General features: G+C 27.7%; 1 protein-coding gene across 1 annotated transcript in view; it reads right to left on the bottom strand.

Annotated features, from left to right (window-relative positions):
• The window catches only part of LOC100210082 (uncharacterized), a 63966-nt gene that overhangs the window by 4202 nt on the left and 38032 nt on the right, over positions 1 to 21732 (bottom strand). Inside the window, exons 13-21 of the mRNA XM_065806244.1 lie at positions 21285 to 21335; positions 21149 to 21207; positions 12168 to 12257; positions 5834 to 5893; positions 2162 to 2330; positions 2049 to 2083; positions 1620 to 1661; positions 1358 to 1544; positions 1045 to 1239 (exon numbers count right to left, since the gene is read on the bottom strand). Of these exons, the coding sequence (XP_065662316.1) occupies positions 1045 to 1239; positions 1358 to 1544; positions 1620 to 1661; positions 2049 to 2083; positions 2162 to 2330; positions 5834 to 5893; positions 12168 to 12257; positions 21149 to 21207; positions 21285 to 21335 (888 nt within the window). The remainder of the gene's footprint in view (positions 1 to 1044; positions 1240 to 1357; positions 1545 to 1619; positions 1662 to 2048; positions 2084 to 2161; positions 2331 to 5833; positions 5894 to 12167; positions 12258 to 21148; positions 21208 to 21284; positions 21336 to 21732) is intronic.

The following is a 21732-nucleotide window of genomic DNA, read 5'->3' on the forward strand; positions in this document are numbered from 1 at the left end:
ATATAGTGTTATTACATTCAGTAATAACACTATATAGAGATAGAACATTAAAAGATACAAAATTAAGTATTATAGAGTTACATCACTATAGAGATAGAACATTAAAAGTTGCTTAATAGAGTTACTTAGAGTTACAACTACTAAAAATTTAAAATTTGAACTTATTTAAATATTTATATTAATTATGTTATAATTAAGTTGTAGTAAATTGATTAAATTAAATAACTTCTCTCTGATTGAATAACCTCTAAACTTACCTATTCTTTAATTTATAAATATTTTTTTTACTATATTTACCTCCACAAGGCCGAGAAGACCACTACAGTCAAGAAAACTACTAGGAGTTTTCCTTTTCTTAATTCCTTTAACAACACAAGCTTTGACAAACAAGTTAGCCCTAACAAGCCGCTACAAAGCAAGTTAAGTGCTGTACTACCAGGAACAAGGTGGAAATCAAACTCAAAGCTTCTTGCTTACAAAGCAAGTCTACCACTGCACCACTACTACCACTGCACCACCACTTCATAAATTAACAACTTTATTAGATACATAACAGAAAATAACAGAAAATACAGCATAATAAGCAACTTTAATAAATGAAACCTGATTTTTTTAAATATCCTTACAAATAAGTGGAGTAAACTCCACTTATTTGTAAGAATATTAAAAAAAAAAAACACTTAAAATAAAATAAATTTGTGGACCAAATTGGTAACTGGTCACATTAATAAACAGATAGAACAAAGCTTTTGATTTTTTATATCATAACTTGTAATAAGAGTAGTTTTTCAAATAAGTTTTTCAGGACCACAAAAAAAAACAACCAAATAAATATATTACAAAAACCATTTTTCATAATGATTTTTTATTATAGACCATTTTATTAGTAGAAGTACATAGATTTCTTATTAAACAAAGATTTAACGTAGATTAAACGTAGATTTCTTATTAAACAAGTTTTTTATTGTGGATTTTCACAGTAGACAACACAATTACATAATAAATACACATAATAGTTGTTAAACCTTTAAATACGAAACATACCTGCAAACTATCAGCATCAAAATGATTACAACTTATAACATTTGTCTCTAAAAACTCATCAATTAATGATTTGGGTTTTGCAAAGTTCTTAAATATCGGAAAACTCTTCCCTATCAACATATATAACTGACCAATACCATCAGTATTGTCATCATATATAAGGTTATCAATAACACTGGACAAGTATTCTTCACTCTAAAAATAAGGTTATCAATCACACTGGATAAGTACTCTTCACTTTTAAAATAAATAACTTGATAGAAATAAATTTTTTTCTTTATATATAAAAAAAATTGTATTTTCAATGACTCACAATGTCAGATGTTGGAATGTTCCAAGAGAGAGATGTAATCATCAGCAAAGGAGGAAGGCATGTAGTCAAACTGCATATTTTTTGATTCTTTACTGATAACTTTACAAAAGTTCCAATATGATCAGAGGAGTGCTTGTTAAGCAAATGTTGTGTTTTCAGTAATAATGATAAGGTATTTGGAAATAGCCTACCAATAATAAAAAACAAAATATTGCTAAACAGCCCATGCTTTTTAATAAAAGCTTATATAGAAAAAACCTACATGTTCAATGAGTCTTCATTAATTGTCAAACTATGTTGCATTCTGTAAAGAAAAAAGGAAAAGAAAAAATTTATATGTATATAAATGTGACTTTTTAAACTTCTTAACCAAAACCATTTTTAAGGCAAATTACTAATGAGATTTATTTTTTGTTATTCATTTTTGAAGGTAATAATGATGTTTACTATTGTTGCCATGATTATTTTATTTTCTCTTTATTTTTATTAAATTTTGTTTTGTTCAACATTATTTTTAAATGCATTAAAAAAGTTAAGTATTAAATTTATAACTGATGAAAAAAAAAAGAAGGTTTTTGTGTCTCAATTTTTTAAATTATAAACATTTATTTTTTTTAACATTTATTTATAACAAACCAAAATTTTGCATATAACAATGCAATCACACTCAAAAACTAGATTTACACTCTACCTGAAATTGTTGATTTGCTTCATATCTTCTGCAGTCTATAAAAATATTTCATTTTTATCTTTTAATTACTTAAGTTAAAAAAATAAAAATAAAAAATTGATAAAAGCACCTACAATATCAATAGAACAGCTAACTCCATTTAACATCACAGGTATATGGTCAAATTGAAAGTCAATCATTTCTGCAGTTATGTGTAAAAAAATGTTTCTTTCATTACAAAAATCATGGAAATCCTTTACTAATTTAAAACTTTGCAAACTTCCAAGATTGATGTGTACACATCTATACATAAAAATTAAAACTAACATTAAAACATTGTTTAGTTTTATTTTGTTTGTGGTTTTTAAGTATATCAAACTTAAAATATATCAAACATTAACATATATTTATAGTCAAGTGCTCACAGATATACATAAATACTTAAGTATACATACATACATACATACATACATACATACATACATACATACATACATACATACATACATACACACATACATTCATACATACAAAGTTGTAATAATAAAGTAGGGTTTTAGCTCTATTAGTTATTTTAGGATTTTTTTTTTTAGAAGTTTTTAGAAGTTGTCTCTTATGCACATAAATGAGGAGATGACATGAAAAAAAAAAACTTGTTTTTGAAATTAGAGCTAATAAACAATATATGTGATGTAAAGTATTGTCAATGAGAGCATCATTGAAATCTTACTGAATAACAAAAAGCGATTTCTTTCTAAACAAGTAATTTTCTTTAAACATAGAAAAAAGTCACGGAAATAATTTTTTGCACCTTTTATCTGTTAAGCAGATCAGAATTAGACCCTCCTCAATGTTGGACATTCAGATCACTCCAGCTTCCATTGCTAAAGCAGTGTATCAATTAAACTCTTCTATGACTTGTGGTTCAGACAACATTCCAGTCATAATCTTACAAAAGTGCCCCCCAGAAGTCTGTTAAATTTTGTTAATAATGCTTGGCTGAATCTTGTTTGTGCCTGCTGGAAAATGGCATCTGTAAACATTCTGTCCCCTCCAATTACCGTAAAAAATTTAAAGTAAGTAAACGGCATAACATGCTCATCATAATGTTAATTTGAATTATTTTATGTTTTAATGCGATTGTCAGTATAGATAAAGAAAAATTACTAAATTTTGTAAATAAATTACTATTTTGGACTAAATTGGGATAACTTTGCACAATGTGCAAAATAACTACAACTGTCTTTAATCATCTAAAAACAATCCTTTTTAAAACTTGAAATAAATTTTATATATAGTTACTACATATATTTTTATTGTTTTTATTAACTTTTTTTGCTTATTCAAAAATAACATTCATGTTTTTTCCAGATGTCAAGTTGTTACAAAGCCAGAAAATATAAAGACTATACAAATAATGACCTATCCAAATGTCTTGAAGAGGTAAAAAGTAAAAAGCTGACACGAAAGCAAGCTGCTGCTAAATATGGCATCAATCAAAAACGACTTGTGACAAATTAAAAGGAAAACACAACTTGAAAACCTGGTAAACCATACATTTTTTTGAAAATTGAAAGAGGCTGGTTTTGTGAAGTGTACCATTCAATTGAGTGATTTTGGATTTCCAATCGGTAAAGAAGATTTACATCATATGAATAATTATCTAATTAGTTCAGGAAAAAAAATAGAAGAGTCTAAAATTTTTCCTGGGCCTGATTTAGTTAACTCATTTTTACAAAGACATCCACAACTTACAAGTAAATTTGTGGCAAACTTAAAAAAATCTCGAGCAATAATTAATAAAGAAATTTTAAAGGATTAGGATTCAGCTTTTATATTCAGATTAGATTATATATCAAAAACTGTACATAATGTACCTCCAAGCAACATATATAAATACGATGAAACAAATTTGACTGATGATCCAGGCTTGAAAAAATGCTTGGTAAAGAGAGATAATAAATACCCAGAAGGTATAAGAAACACTTCTAAGACAAATATTTCTATTATGATATCAGGTAATGCTGCAGGTGAAGTTCTACCACCTTTTGTTATTTATAAAGCTGTAAACCTGTGGTCAACTTGGTGTGTATGAGGTCCTAAAGGAGTTAGATACTTCAGCACTTAAAGTGGTTAGCTTGACAGAGCAGCTTTTGAAGAGTAGTTTTTTTCCATGTTTTACCTTCTTTAAAAAAATCAGGAGTTATAATTTTGTTAGGCGATAACTTATCCTCTCATATCTCTCCAAAAGTAATTAATGACTTTGAAAAAAATGAAATACTATTTGTTTGCCTTCCACTTAGATGTGGCAACCTCTAGATGTGGCTTTCTTTAAACCTTTAAAAACAGCTTGGTTTAGAATTATTACAGAGTACAAAGATTCTCCTGCTGGCTGCACAAAAACATCTCTTGAAAAACAATATTTTCCAGAACTTTTAAACAAATTATTGATTGCTTTAGAACCAAATCAGGCTAACAACTTAAAATCAGGTTTTAGAAAATGTGGTTATTCATCCAGTAAATGTCAATCAACTTATCACACAATTTAGAGAGAGAGAGAGAATCGTACGATAAAGAATTTTTAGAAGACAGCTTAAAGATTTTTTTTACAAGAAAAATATAAATCCTTACAGTCTTCAGAAACTAAAAAATAAAAAATAAAAGTTTTCTGATTCTGCAGGGAAAAGTGTTGGCACAGAAGAATTAGAAAAATTTGATAACAGTCTTGATATTGGCTCAAAGCTTGCAAAGAAAAAAAAAACTGAATAAAAACACGAAGAGCATTAAGTCAAAAGTTCAATCTGAAGAAGATCCGAAAGAGTGCCATGATCACAGCTCTAGCTCCAAATCATTGAGTAGCATTGAAAATAAACTTGTCAACAAAAAGAATAAGAATGAGAAATCAAGCTCAGAAAATTTGAAAGGTGAACTTTTTCCTGGATAAATTACAAATGTCAAGGAAAACAGTGCTTATGTGAAGCCAATGAAAAAATATTAAATGCTTGTCTGATACACAAGAAAATTTTTATGAATGGGACAATATTTGTTTCACATCAAGGAGCCTCAAAAAATAACCTAAACTAAAGAATTTTACAAAGTACTTCTATTAGACTTTCATTTCTCATTAAGTTTGTTTATTTAGCTTTTATTTTTTATTTTAAAGATATATGCATTAAAAGAAATTTTGTGTTTTTAGTTTTTAATGTGGCTGTTTCTTATATCATGTTAAATTTTTTATTGACCAAAACAATAGTAAATCTGATTTTTTATTTTTATGCTTCTTTAAACTCTTGTTAAAATCTCTTTTAAACAGTATTATGAAAAGAGTTTAAATAGCAAAATTCATATAAACGGTAAAGTTTTTTCAAATTTTATAAGGCTGTGCAAAGTTAGCCAAAAACCGGTTAACTTAGGATATAATTTAGACACCCATGAAAAATCTTTCTTAAATGGTTAAAAAAATAAATTCTAATAATAACAGTTATTAAATAGCCAAAGAAAATTTTTGGCAAATTTTTATAAATATTAGAGAAGTTTTAAGGCAAAAAAATATTTTTAATTAAAGATAAAAAATTATAAATATTTTTTTGCTATAATGCATAAACAATTAGCTTTAATTCGCTGCTCCAATTAGAAACATGATTCATAATTAAATTCATAAAAATTTGATAAGATGATACTAGAAATGATGAACTAAATAATAATAAAAATGATGTAATTATACTAAAATATAAATAATACTATAAATGAGTTAATATTTTTTTAAATATTGCTTGCCTTATAAAACTACATTCATAAACTCTTACTTTAATTTAATGAAAGGCTCAAGGAGAAATTCCAAATAATGCACATCCATTGTGTTTGATCTAAAAAATAAAATATAAAAAAAATAAATAAAACAACGCACACCCATTGTGTTTGATCTAAAACATTTAAAAAAAAAAAAAACAACTTAAAATGAATATTTTTACAATTATAAAATTTTAATCATTTTAAGTACTTAGTGTAACGCATTTTAACTAGTTCTGAAGTTTTCTTTCTAGTTAAGTGTTTTTCTTAGTACTCCAAACTTTTGAATATACTTTTCTAGCTTTTTTAATATTGCACAAAAAAATACTGGTAAGTTGAACACAGGTTAACTCAAACTTTTTTGTGTGATTGACAAGTGACACAGTTTGAGATAACTTTTGTTATGTTGAACTGCATCACTTGGTCTCTTGAAATAGTCTTATTGATTACATTTAAAATTCTCCAGTTAAATTGAACCTTGGTTAACTCGAACTTTGTTAAGTCAAACCATTTATTCTGCCCTTTTTAACTAATCTCTTCAATTAATTCGAACTTTTTTTAAATTTTTTTTTATTCGTGTTTTTTTTTTAAACTATGTATTTGACGGGGAGAGTGATTTTCAGGACACAGATGAAAGTGATAATGAGTTTAATATTGAAAATGATGCAGTCAACACTGCTATTGAAGAAGAAAGTGAGAATAAATGTGAACCAACCAGTGACAATGAGCCTTTAGCAAATATAGCCTCAAGATAATCTGAGAATCTTAAAGAGACAACTATTAACACCAATAATAAACCAATTATTTACAGTCAGAAAAGTAAGAACTTTAAACCCCTTGATGACATAACCTTCAAGGAGCCTAAAGTAAGACTAACACCAGATGTGGAAACAACACCCTTTAAATATTTCAAGTTGTTAGTGATGTTAAACAGCATCACAAATGAAAGCAATATTTATATCATGCAACCAAAAAGTTCACTAAAAAACATATCAAAAATGAATATTGAGAAGTTTATAAGTGCTTATCTCAGAATGGGTTTGGTAAAACTCCCAAGTCAAAGATCATATTGGGAAACATTTATAACCTATGATGGAGTTTTTTCTATAATGAGATGAAACAAATTTGAAACTATTCTTCAAAATATTATTTTTGTAAACAACTTGGAAGAAAAAGCAAATGACCGTGTATGGAAATTACTAACATTGATAACAGAGCTATGCCAAAACTTTCAAAATATTTCACCAGAAGAGTTCCATGCTGTTTATGAGATAACGGATCCTTTTAAAGGAAAGTCTCTTTTGCATCAGTACTTGCCAAAAAAGCCCTAAAAGTTGAGATTCAAGCTTTGGGGTTGAAGTAGTATTTCAGGCTTTTTGTATGACTTTGATACTTATCAAGGGAAGTCAAAAAAAAATTCTGATACAATTTTAGGCTTCAGTGCAGATCTAGGAAATAATATGACTTCTTCACCTCTTGACAAACACAACCTCAAAGTCTTTGCTAACAATACTTCACAAACTTGCCCCTTATTGTTGAATTGAAGAAGCATAATATCTATAATGTTGGAACAATTAGAGATAAACAAATGAAAAAATGCCTGTTGTTGCTTGAAAAGGATTTAAAAAAACAAGGTAAAGAAGCCTTTGATTTTTGAGTTGAAGAAGAATCAAATGTGGTTGCTGTTCGTTGGTATGATAACAAATCAGTTAATTTAGTTTCTTCAAATGTAAGCATTGAACCACTTCACACTGCTTTCAGATATGACCGCTCGTTGAAAAAAAAGATTGATGTAAAGGAGTCCAACATTGTTCATGTATATAACCAATACACGGGTGGCATAGATAAGTTGGATATGATGTGTGCTTTGTACAAACCAAGATTAAGAACATAACAATAGCATATATATATTTGGATTCATATGATTCAAATTGCTGTTGTTAATGCATGGTTTTTGTATTGGCATGATTTGAAGATTTGTAGACTCAATGCTAAATTTATGCAATTAAAATACTTTATCGCAGAAGTTGCTGAGAGTTTGATCAAAGTAATATTATCTCGTGGAAGACCATGCTTAGATATTATTGCACAACCTCCGAAAAAGGCTGCGCAGTTTCAAGGAAATCTGTCAAACAAATAAGAAAGGCTTTGATCATATGCCATGCTACAATGAAAAGAGACAGAGGTGATTTCCCTTTAAGTCAGGACTTTCATTTATTAGCTGTAAAAAATGCAATGCATGGCTTTGTTTCAACAAAGAAAGAAACTGTTTTGAAAATTTTTATTCCGAATCTTTTTATGGATAACTGTGTTTGTGAAAATAATATATTATATATAAAAATCTTAATAAATAATTACCTGTTGTATCATATCCTGAAAGCTCAGGAAAATACTGGAATTCGAAAAATTCTACCTGGAAACCAAGCAAGAAAACAAATATCTAAAAACCTGCTATAATTTTGTATTTTGAAGCATTTATGTTAATTTTCTTTGAGACAGACTTAATGAGCTAGGAGTAGTGTTACTCATTTCCATTGTGTAGAAAAATAGCCTTTAAACTTTTGGTAAAGCTCTATTTAAAAAGCTGGTAGTTTGTGGGTTAAAATGGCACCTAAACTATGTTTGTGTATTACAGCTCAAGCATAACAAAAAGCATAAACTATCTCAAAGAGCAAAGAAGGTCAAAAAAGGTTTACATGGTTTTCTCTGACTTTTAAGCCTTTCTTCCTACTTAACCAAGTTCAATGCATCATTCAGGAGATGAAGGAGATGAACAAATTTGCATTGAACTTGGTTAGAACAATATTCCTAACTGAATCATCTACTTCTTTTTGATTTGGAAAATGAGGAATTTTTTCTAATACCTCATAATCAAACTCTTCAGTACAAGACTCCTTCTTATCACAATAATTATCATTTTAGCTAAATCAGCTTGCATAGTCACATGGTATTAACAGTATTAAGGGATTGGAGCAGTTAATAACAAGAGATCTGGATAATTCATAGCAGAAATATTTTTTCATTTGCATCACGTAACAAATGGCAAATAAAAAAGAAACATATTATGATAAAAAACAATGTTAGTAACCAGGGTAAATATTATAAAACATACTAATACATAACCTATAATATAACTACTACATAAAATGTCATATATCTACTACATGGCTTGCTACAGAGCTATCTCATTCTTCGTATCCCACAAAATATCGACTACCTAAGCATGTAGCCTGCTATAACACAGCTACTACCTGAGCATGTAGCCTGGCTATATATAAAATATAATTATGCAATATGTGTTTACAAATTTAAATAAAATATATAACGCTAATTTTATTATTGTAAAAACAAAAGTTGCAAAAGTAAAAGAAATAATTTAATTAAAAAATAATAATTTAAATGAATTATTAAACCTAATTTAATTCATTTAATTAATGATATTTTGCAATATCAAATCAAGTTGTACATGTTAATTTGATGTTAATAAATATCAAACAAATTGAATTAGGTTTTTTTGTTTAAATATTTTTATATCACTATTATATCACTTTATTATTAAATTTTTTGCTAAGATCCCTTTTAGATCAAACAAAGGTGATTTAGTTCAGTTTTTTAACTTTTTATCTATGCAACATAGTTTTTGAGTTTATCTCGGAAAACAAAAATATTCACAGAAAGATAACTGCTATGTTTTTATACTATATATATATATATATATATATAAATATATATATATATATATATATATATATATATATATATATATATATATATATATATATATATATATATACTAATGAGTTATGAGTTACTAAAAGACAAAAGATAGGGTTAAAAAATATGGAAACTGAAGACTTAAGAAGTTGTAGGTTGTATGAGTAATATTATGTCAAAATGCCAAATGAAAGTCAAAAGAAATAGTTTTAAATTTTTTTTTTTTTTGAAAAGTAAAAAGTTTTAGGATTTTTTTAGGTTGTAGAAAACTTTGAGCTACATTTAAATAAAAAATATATGTATATTTTTTAACTATTTTAAGAAACTTTATTTATTTAAAAAAAAAATCATTTTAACTTTACATTTGGAGAAAATGAAATATAAAAAAAAACTTATTCTTGAGATGATATTGAGTTATTGAAGATTTTGGAGGTTTGGTATTGAGTTATTGAGTTATTGGAGGTTAATTTGTCACTTGTGTAGTGCTTTTTGGTGCAATAAAACTTGATGCCTTTTACATATGACTTTGGTATGCATGTTTAACATAACTAAACCATGCATTTTCACTTCACCCAAAATTTTATGACACTTTTATGACACCTGACTTGGTTTGCTTCTGTTGCTGTTTTCACTTGACTTATTTAGCGCTCGTCATCAAAGTTTTGGATATGTTGCTAGCTTACTTGGCAGCTTTTTTACTGTCGGCATCTTTTAGTCTCTTGAGCATTTCATGTTTATTGAGGCACTTGTCTTTGAACTTTTGTAAGCCTAAATTATTTAATTTTTTGTGTAAATATATTGAATGAGAAACAAAATTGAAAGGTCAATGGCAATAGTTTTTACCTTCTTTTTAAATTTTATTTTGAAAAGCTGGAGTTACTACAATATTGCAAGTTGGTTGCATGCAAGTTGGTTGCATGCAAGATGATACTAAAGTTTACTTTAGAGCTGATGCTATACTATGTATGCTAGATGTTGTTGGTTTAGATTCAGAAGGCAGTGGCTGAAATAGTGTAGTTATTGGTGCTGGTACTGGCATAGATTCTGGTAGTTAAGATGATAGATATTTAGGTTGAGAATGGTGTTTCAAATGTACTCTCAATTTGTAACTTTCACTTAGTAACTTATATTTTTAAGTCCAGTAAAAGCTTGATTTTTAAATCATTTTTTGATATGGCAATAAACACCAATATATAGTGGCTGCAGAATGATGCCTGAATATGCAGATAAACTAATTAACAAGATATTGGTTTTGGTGCAAATAAGGGTCACTTAATTGGTAACAAGCGCCACTTACTAAGTTAACAGTTCATTCAATCTTATAGTTTGATTCTGTTTTTAAATTTTAACCAGAAAACTTAATTTTGAAAAAAGTTGACACGCATAAAAAGTAAGGATTCATTTTAAATTCACTGATAGCAAAGTTCACTTCTACGAGTTTAATATCCATATTCAAAAAGAAATTTTTTTTTTTCACGCAGCTGAAAACTTACCAACTTATCAAAAAAATTCTTTATTTATTAAATTTTTTGTCTTTTTCAGAAAAAAACGCTTTACAACATGATCTTAGAATGTATGCAAAATGTTTATTTGATAATTAACTAAATAAACAAAAGAATTAACATTATCATAACTTTTAATTTTATTAAATTTTTCTTTTTTCTGTTTTATTCTACATATTTATTCTCATTCTGTTTTCTGTTTTATTTTCCATTCTCACATTTTCCATTCTGTTTTCTGTTTTATTTTCCATTCTCGCATTTTCCATTCTGTTTTCTGTTTTATTTTCCATTCTCACATTTTCCATTCTGTTTTCTGTTTTATTTTCCATTCTCACATTTTCCATTCTGTTTTCTGTTTTATTTTCCATTCTCACATTTTCCATTCTGTTTTCTGTTTTATTTTCCATTCTGTTTTCTGTTTTATTTTCCATTCTCACATTTTCCATTCTGTTTTCTGTTTTATTTTACATTCTCACATTTTCCATTCTGTTTTCTGTTTTATTTTCCATTCTCACATTTTCCATTCTGTTTTCTGTTTTATTTTCCATTCTCACATTTTCCATTCTGTTTTCTGTTTTATTTTTCATTCTCACATTTTCCATTCTGTTTTCTGTTTTATTTTCCATTCTCACATTTTCCATTCTGTTTTCTGTTTTATTTTCCATTCTCACATTTTCCAATCTGTTTTCTGTTTTATTTTCCATTCTCACATTTTCCATTCTGTTTTCTGTTTTATTTTCCATTCTCACATTTTCCATTCTGTTTTCTGTTTTATTTTCCATTCTCACATTTTCCATTCTGTTTTCTGTTTTATTTTACATTCTGTTTTCTGTTTTATTTTACATTCTCACATTTTCCATTCTGTTTTCTGTTTTATTTTACATTCTCTCATTCCTTCTGTTTTATTCTATATAAGCAAAAAAAGCAAAACTAAATATAAATTAAAAAAAAATTATTAAAATTTATAAGAGTAAATAAAGATTTAAAATAATCATTAAAAATATTTACTTTTTATATACTTTTTCTTAAAATATGTAAAAGCATTTTTAAATCTATAATTAATTCTTAACTTTCAAATTTTTTGATAATAAACAGATAAGAAATCTTAAAATAAGTAAAATATAAATAAAATTACTTATACAATAGCGGTAAATCTTCAATGTATAAATAAGGTGACACAGTTACAAATCTTTGTTGACAAAATAGTTGAAGCTTAAAAAAGTCACTGAAACAAATAAAAAAATTTTTTTCAAATATATATACACATATATGTATATATGCACATACATGAATACATACATATATATACACACACACACACACACACACACACACACACACACACACACACACACAGATATATATATATATATATATATATATATATATATATATATATATATATATATATATATATATATATATATATATATATATATATATAATAATAATAATAATATAGTAAATGTTCCAGGTAACAAAAGAAAAACTATTCAAACTAAGATAAGTAAAATATTTTTATTAGTTAAATTTTGACAAATATTTAAAATTTTTTTCTCTAACACAGTTACTGTGTTAGAGAAAAAAAAGTTTTTTTTTTGAAATATTTGTCAAAATTTAACTAATAAATATATTCTACATCTTAGTTTGAATAGTTTTTCTTTTGTTACCTGAAACATTAACTCATATTTGTTAAAATTTTTTGTTGACTAAACAATTTTATATATATATATATATATTTATTTTTTATCAAGTTTTTATAAAAAATAACTTGTACAAATTCATTGTTCAGAATCCTGAAATAGAATCAAATGAAATTGCAAAGCGTTTCATCAGACCTTTAGCCTCAAAACATAGTATATATCATTGGATTGAGCAAGTAAAAGAAAATGGTACATTAAAAAGAAAAATTGACAATGGTAAAAATAACAACAATAAGTAACAGAAAACTAAAAAATATGCTCAATCACATATCAGGACAATCTCAAAGAGTAACCGCTAGAAAATTTAGATGCTCTCAACCGTATGTTAACAAGTTGTTAAAAATGCATACTAACATCAAGTATATAAAAAAAAAAAAAAATTAAAACTGAACTTTGAACTGAACAACAAAAAAAGCTAGCTCAACCCAAATGTAGACAAATTTTACAACATTATGGAAATTGTGATTTTTTAATTGATGATGAATCAAACTTTACATTGACCCATGCTGAATTGACCCATTCAGTGTCTTATTCAAGTTGTCTGTATAGAAAGCCTCATTTCCAGGCAGAATAATGTTAAAGACAGTTTCAAAGAAAAATATCCATAAAAGTTGCTTGTATGGCTTGCTACATCACAAAAAGAATTTTTTTCGAAAATCTGGAATATTTTTTATTTTTAAAAGATTGCTTATGATTGGCAAAACATTATTTTTGTTCCATTAATCCAATGCTGTAATGGTAGATACATTGGTGAAATCATACATTATATAACTAGTAAATGACTGGGGTCCCCGCCTCTGCTAAAAATGGGAGTTTTTACAAACCTGGCCCCAGAAAAAATATGAGTTAGCAGGGTATGATAGCGGGGCTAGAAAAATATTTATACTTTATATACTATAGAATTATGCATACATTTACTATTTATTAAATACTGGCATACACACACACACACACACACACACACACACACACGCGCAGGGATTGAAATAAGTGTTGGACATTGTGACCCCCCAGACTATCTTTGAGACCTGTTTAAGGGGGCAAATAACTGTTGTTCATTTTTACTCTATTAATGAATAATGATACGTTGCCCTCTTCTATGGGTCTTGAAAATGGTTCGAGGGGCAGCAATGTCTGACCTAATTCAACCCTTGCGTATATATATATATATATATATATATATATATATATATATATATATATATATATATATAATTAATTCACTTCCTACAAGGTTGCAACAACTATTAAGTTATGAGTTTCTAGAAAACAAAGGATAGGGCTAAAGAGAAAGGAAGGGGTTAACCAAGACTTAAAAAATTACAGGTTGTATGAGTAAAGAAGTTTTGAGATTTTGTTGATGCGCGAGAAAATAAACTAAATGAATAAAAATTTTTATAGCATGGAGAGAAAGTTTCAGTAACATGAATGCAACTTTGTTGAATGTGAAGCCAAGCAAGAATGAGTTTTAGTTGATCTAACTAGAGATGATAGTTCATTTGAGCAGCCATCATGATAGTATTTGTAGAAAAAATAAAGGTATGCAACCTTACAACAATGGGAGGGTGGCTCAAACTTGGCAGATAAAGCAGGTCCAACTTACAATGTACTTTTTGATCTTGTCTGAGATTTAGAGAGTCATTATTTGTTTATTTAATAATGTCAACAACATAACGATAGTTGTTAGCAGTAAACAACTAAGTTTTGTTGGAGCTCAAATCTTCAAGCCACTGCTTGTCCCAAGCTGTCACAGAAGAGAGATTAAAGATTTAAGATTCAGTTTAAATTCTTTGATCAGATTGAAGTCTTTGTTTTAAGTGATCAAATTGTCAAGAAAAGAGTTTAAAGTTGAGTTGTGAGCAATTAGAGCCACTTTAAATGTAAGATTGTCAGGAAGATTATTATTGTAGATAAGAAACAATACAGGAGCAAAGATAGAATCTTGCGATACTCCTAAAGTTACTGGAAACAAAGAAGAGTGTAGGCTTTCTGAAATGACTTTAATACTGTTGTTAGGAATAATGATTTTATATAAATTAATTTATATGAAAAATTAATTTATATGAAGAAACTAATACTAGAGAAAAAACGAATTATAGGATATTTACAGAGGTCAGAGAGTTTTTTGAAATTGGAACCACTTCTTTTTTTTTTAAACTTCTTTACTATTATTAAAGTAAAGATTATTAAAAAAAAAAATTAGGTGGGCTTTGGCATTAAACAAAACTTGTTTACAATGATTTCTAGAAATAGTAAAAACAGGCGTCTTTTTTCTGAAGAATTGTTTTGACAAAAGATATAGAAGTAATGGCTACAATCGGAAATTACAGCAGCACAATGCAAGGAAAATCATGGAGTAAAAAGATACATGAATACAGGCTGGCATGGAATAAAAAAATTCTATGTCAGCCTGTACTCAAGAAGCTACATAAGAAGCACATTTGTCAGCAGGCAGGTATGTGTAAGAGATACAATGATATGTCTTTTTTTTATCATTCTTTGGTTTTTTCTTCTTTTTCTGAAAAAGCTGTATGCTATAAAGATAAGCAAAATGAGTTAGCGTATATATATATATACACACACACACACATATATACATATATATACACTATAGTATATATATATATTTTAAAATTTAAATATAAAATATGAAAATTTTTCAATAATATATTAGTAACTCCCATTTATAAAGTTAGGTGTCACTCATATAGTTAAAAACTAGTCAATGGAGTGACACCTAAAGAAAGAAAAAAAAAAACTGATACAAAAAAACAACCTATAAATAAAACATAGAAAGAATTTAAAATAAAATACAAAGAAAAAAAAAAAAAAGGGAAAGAAAAGAAAATAAAGCATTAATAAATAAAGATAATATTAATAATAATATAATAATAATACAATAATAATAATAATAATAATAATAATAATAATAATAATAATAATAATAATAATAATAATAATAATAATAACAACAACAATAGTAATGATAATAATAATAAAAATAATAATAATATGAATATGAATAAAAAAACATTACAAATTTTTTTTTAGGAGGCCACTACAGACGAGGAGGCTACTTAATTGTGGTTATAACCCTCTCTCAACTCTATAACTCCGAAACACGAACCTTGACGAACAAGGCCGCTGGGCGGAGAAACAAGTCGAGCGCGGTACTACCAGGGACGTGGTGAGGATCGAACTCAGAACCTCTCGCTTAGATAAAATAGTAACTATAATATGATAACTTTACTAAAAATTATAACTAATGATAAAAACTATGGTAAAAATAATTATAATGAAGTTTATTTTACACTCTATAGTATATATATATATATATATATATATATATATATATATATATATATATATATATATATATATATATATATATATATATATATATATATATGTATATATATATATATATATATATATATATATATATATATATATATATATATATATATATATATATATATATATATATATATATATATATATATATATATGTATATATATATATATACATACATATATATATATAAATATGCTGCTGACAACATGTCCATTATATTCATACTTTCCCCAATTTTTCCCCAATTCAAAATTTGTTCCCCAGAGTTCTCTTTAATCCTTGCTAAACTATTATAACTATTATCCATCTCTTAGGCTGGCGTAGATGTATTTATAATAGTTTGTTTCCAGTTTAGGATACTGAATGCTGGATCTTCCTGACTCACTGCATGGGTTTTGCTCGTGTCTCTGTTTTTATGACTATGCAACTCATTCTATTATCTCCTAATAAGGCTACAGCTCTAAAACTCAGTTTTATGGTTCTGAGGCCAGCTGGTAGTCAGGTTTCCCGAACTCTGTGGTAGCTCTAAGTGAGACTGATTCCATCAACAGCTGTTAAATATCAGACTACTAACAATGCCATGCTGTGCATGAATGGTGTCTCTTTGGTACTTTTAGTGTGCATTTTCAAGGCCAAATTTGGAGCCCTTTGTTACGGCTTAGGGTTTATTAATAGTAATGAGGTAATTACTTGAACTATTAGATAGTGTACTGAGTATTATCTGTGTATATATTAATATATATATATATATATATATATATATATATATATATATATATATATATATATATATATATATATATATATATATATATATATATATATATGCTATAGTATATATCTTAATATCTCATTAACAATTGATTTATTAAATTTGTGTGGTATTGGGATGACAACTAAGTAATTGCGAATACTTTTAGAAAATAAAAGACAATTTTTTCATGAAACGAAATAACTTTATTCTGTAATGTATTGCCCATTTTGAGCAATGACCTTTTGCCACCTTTCAGGCAGCATCATAATTCCGCATTCATAAAACTTCTGGTTACTTTCAGCAAAAAACTGAATCAGGTACGATTTGACATCATCATCATTATTGAAATTTTTACTATTCAAGCAGTTTTGCAAAGATTGAAATAAAAAGTAATCAGATGGTCCAAGGTCAGGACTATATGGTGGATGTGGCAAAACATCCCAACCAAGCTCCAATAATTTTTGCCAAGTGACCAAAGATGTGTGTGGTCTTGCATTGTCATGATGGAATACAACAGCTTTTTGATTTGTCAATTCAGGCCGCTTTTCTTCAACTGCATTGTTCAATTTTGTTAGTTGTTTAATGTAGACATCTGAATTGTTTGGTTGGGTGGTAAAAGTTTAAAGTAGACAATTCCTTTGTAATCCCACCAAACTGATAACATAACTTTCTTTTGATGAATATCACCTTTTGATGTTGTTTGAGATGGTTGACCTGGCTTGCTCCATGATCTTTTCCAATTGACATTGTTGTAAACAACCCATTTTTCATCACCAGTCATCAATCGTTTTAAAAATGAATCATTTTCATCACGTTTGTTTAACAAATCGCAGATGTTAATGCGTTGTGTTGACTGATTTTCATGAGAAACCGATATATCGAGTTATAATGAAGAACCGATATACAGTACAATCTCTCTAATTCGAATTCAACGGGGAAAAAAAAAAGTTTGGATTAGAGAGATTTTCGAATTATAGAAAGCTGACTTTATTTTAAATATTCTGGTCAAAGTAACAAATAGATATGAAACAAATAAACAAATAGTGATTCTTAGGCCTAAATGCAATATATATTATGTGATTTAAACTTTTACATTTTCAAAAAAAAGTCAGTAATTGTAAATTGTCTTTTTGAGGCTTTTAACCCCTTAAGAACCGATATTTTTTCAAATAAATGCACCAAAAAAATCAACTTTTTATTAATGCTTAGAACTTAGATATTGACATATTAAGAATAAATAAAAAGTCAGTTATAAATCTAAATATTATTAATTTGATTGATTCTTACTTGATTTAATATAATAATATTGTTATAAGATTATTTTCATGAATTATTTCGGGTTAATACATAATAAAACATAAAATATGTGACCGCCAGAGTTATCTCCGGTTCGGTCTTTTTGGAGCATATAGCATGACCCGAGATATCTCGGGCCTGGTCCTTAAGGGGTTAAATCCATATCAATGACACAATTTATGTCTTTAAGAGCCTTCATCAAATCATCTCCAAAGTTAGAATAAAGACTGTAATTCTCGAGTACAGTGACAGTATGCATCGCTTTGTTCAGACTTGGTTTTGTAGCATTGTCAGAAACACAAACGCACTCATCATCGGATTCCTCTTCAGTTTCAATAGTATCATGCTCAGAAACTTCTGCAATGATGTCCTCATCTGATGATTTGTTGGCAATGCAAACATTGAAATCTATGTCTACTAACTCGTTGGTCGTGAGGTTAAAATCTGCATCGAATTTTGTTTTTAACTATTTGAGATCATCTCTTAAGTTTTCTATTACAGTCTTGTCTACATCTAAGCCACAGAAAGGATCGTCATTTACATGCTTTTCCACTGCTTCTAATAATATTCCTGATTTTTTGAAACAATTTATAAAGGTTTGATCTGGAATGGAATTCCATACTTTTGTTAGCATAAACATAGCAGTTAAGATAGAAAACTTAAGCATCTTGTTCTCTTTTTCTAAGTCAGCAATTTGCTTTTTCACTGCAAGTGAGCGATATTTGGCTTTAAGAGATCGGATAACTCCTTGATCTATAGGTTGGATGATTGAAGTTGTACTCGGTAGAAAAAAGATAAGCTCCACCCAATCAAGTTTCTGCACATTAGGATGGGCAGAACAATTATCTACAATTAAAGCAATTTTCCTTTTCTGAAAACTAAACTTTAGGTCAATTTCTTTAACCCACTCCTCAAATAATTCTGCCAACATCCACATTTTTGGTTGGGTCCAATAGCAACAACAAATATTTTTCACATCTTTAAAACAACTAGGAGACTTCGATTTTCCAATTACAAACATTGAAAGTCTTTCTCCTTTAACATTACCTGCAGCCATCCCAGTCAGGCAAACTTTACTACGTTTGCCTCCTATGCACTTTTCATTTTTTAAATGTAAACTTTTGTCAGGCAAACATTGGCAGAAAAGACCGAATTAATCGGCATTAAATATATTTTCAAGTGGGTATCGAGAGAGAATTGAAGGCAGTGTGGTTTTGAGCCATGGAACGATCATCTGATTGTTATCAGACTTTGTCTCTCCAAAATGGTTTTGAAAGATATACCATATCTACAAAAAAAAAATTATAATTGCTTTGACGTAACTTATACGTGCGATACGTACGTTTGAATTTAACTTCGAGGTCTTAGCAAGTTTCCAGAATGCCAAATTCTGGAAAATATTTACTTTATTTTTTTAAAGCAATTAAAGAAAAAGCTGTAGAATAATCATACATTGTAAAGTCATTAATCATAAAAAATGGAGAGAATAAAATATAAAATTAATTTACTTTTTCTTAAATTTGTCTAGCCATCCATCCGAAGCTTGAAAATTTTCGAAGCTTAACCCTTTCGCAAAATATAAAGCTTTTTCTTTTACCAGCAAACCACTGATTGGGACATTATCAGCTCTCATTCGTTTAAACCATTTAAGTACAGCTTTGTTGACTTGATAATACGTATCAACTTTTACCCCTTTAGCCAAACTTCCTTGACAAAAAGCGTCAAAGATTTTATCTTTATTCTTTTTCCAGGTTGAAAGAGTGTTTGGTGGAATATCAAAGACTTTCGAAACCTCTTTATTTGTTTCTCCTTTCTCCAATTCCAGTAGAGCTTTGTATTTCAGCTATAAATTGTTTTCTTTATGCAGTCTTTTTGATGCCATGATTTTTTTTAAACGGAAGGAAATAATTCACGCTAATTGTTTAACAAAAAATCAAAACATTCGAAATTTGAAAAAAGAGTTCGATGGTTAACGAGCTTTTTATACGACAAAAATTTAAAAAGTTCGATTTACAGAAAGAATCTTACTGACAGGTCTGAAAAATCAATTGGTATTGTAGAGGTTTTTGAATTATAGAGATTTAAATTATAGAAAGTTAAACAAAAAAGTTTCTTAAGCGCATTTCACAGCGACTTTACATTCAGTCGAATTATAGAGGTTTTCGAATTAAAGAGATTCGAATTAGAGAGATTGTACTGTATCGAGTTTTTGTACATAGCAAAGTTGTTTTAAGTGATTTTCAATGCATGTATGTGATAAATGAAGCTTCTCTGCAATCTTATGTGTTGTACTGTGAAAATCCAAATCGATTATTGCTTTGAGCTTTGATTTGGTTGTAATCAACTTCAACTGGACGACCAGAGCGTTTTTTATCTTTGAGTGAAAAATCACCAGAACAAAATTTGAAAAACCAATTTTGACGCTGCTGTTCTTTTAAAGCTTTGTCACCATAAACAGCACATAACTTTTTGTGAGCTTGCGATGCATTTTTTCCTTTCTGGAAATAAAAAAGTAAAATTTGACGAAAATGTTAGTTTTGATTTTCCATTTTTCAACAGATGCCAAACAAAAACTACACAACCGATCAAAAATTTTTTTTTTACTGATTAACAGTTGAAGTACCAACTATCAAATAACAAATGTGTTTGACATTTCAATTACATCAGCAAACCTAAAAATTCAACTAAAGCCATCTATGAGTGAAATCAGCAATTATTTAGTTGCCAACCCTATATATCAAATGATAGAGAATTTAAAATACTAAATAATGGTATAAATAATATACTGCCAAATATGGGCTTAATGCATTTCCCTTGTATACGGATGATATAAAGTTTTTATACATATATATATATATATATATATATATAAACTTTATATCATCCGTATATTAAATATATTAATAATAATAATATATAGGTATACATTTTATTTTATGTCAATATCTAACAAATTGAACCCGAAGGAAAGATGCAGGATGAAGAAAAAGTAAAAAGTAAAATTCTACCTTAAAGGAATTTTCCCACAAGTTGATTCCTGTTTTATGTGGTTAACATTTATTTGCAACTAAATTATCAAAATAACAAATATCAATTATAAAATAAATGTCATAAGAGTGAACAATAAAATCTTAAATTCTTTACCTCATTACCTTTGAATAAAGATATAAGATCAACTACTTCTTGAAGTATGTTCTAAAATGAAGCTAATTGATTAACATTGATATATTTAATCAATTAAAAACACTTCCAAATATTTATAGTAGAAAATAAAGCATTCCCAAAAATCTAATTGACTAGAAAACAGGATTGATAAGCTATTGATTGGCAGGATTGGCATTGGCAGGATTAGCATTGATTGGCAGGATTGGCATTGATTGGCAAGATTGACAGGATTGATAAGCCAGATTGATAAACCATTTTAAAAAGTGTTGGTTTAAACCAAATTAGAATGAATTTTAAAATGGAAAGTAAAAAGACTATGTTTACAAATTTACATCTTTAATGTAAATGTTTGATGTAAAATAATTATTTAAAAGCATAAAGATACTTCTGAAAAGTTTCCTAAACTGAAAAATAACTAAAATCTTCA

Source organism: Hydra vulgaris, chromosome 09, assembly GCF_038396675.1.
Source record: "Hydra vulgaris chromosome 09, alternate assembly HydraT2T_AEP".
Taxonomy (NCBI): Eukaryota; Metazoa; Cnidaria; class Hydrozoa; order Anthoathecata; family Hydridae; genus Hydra; species Hydra vulgaris.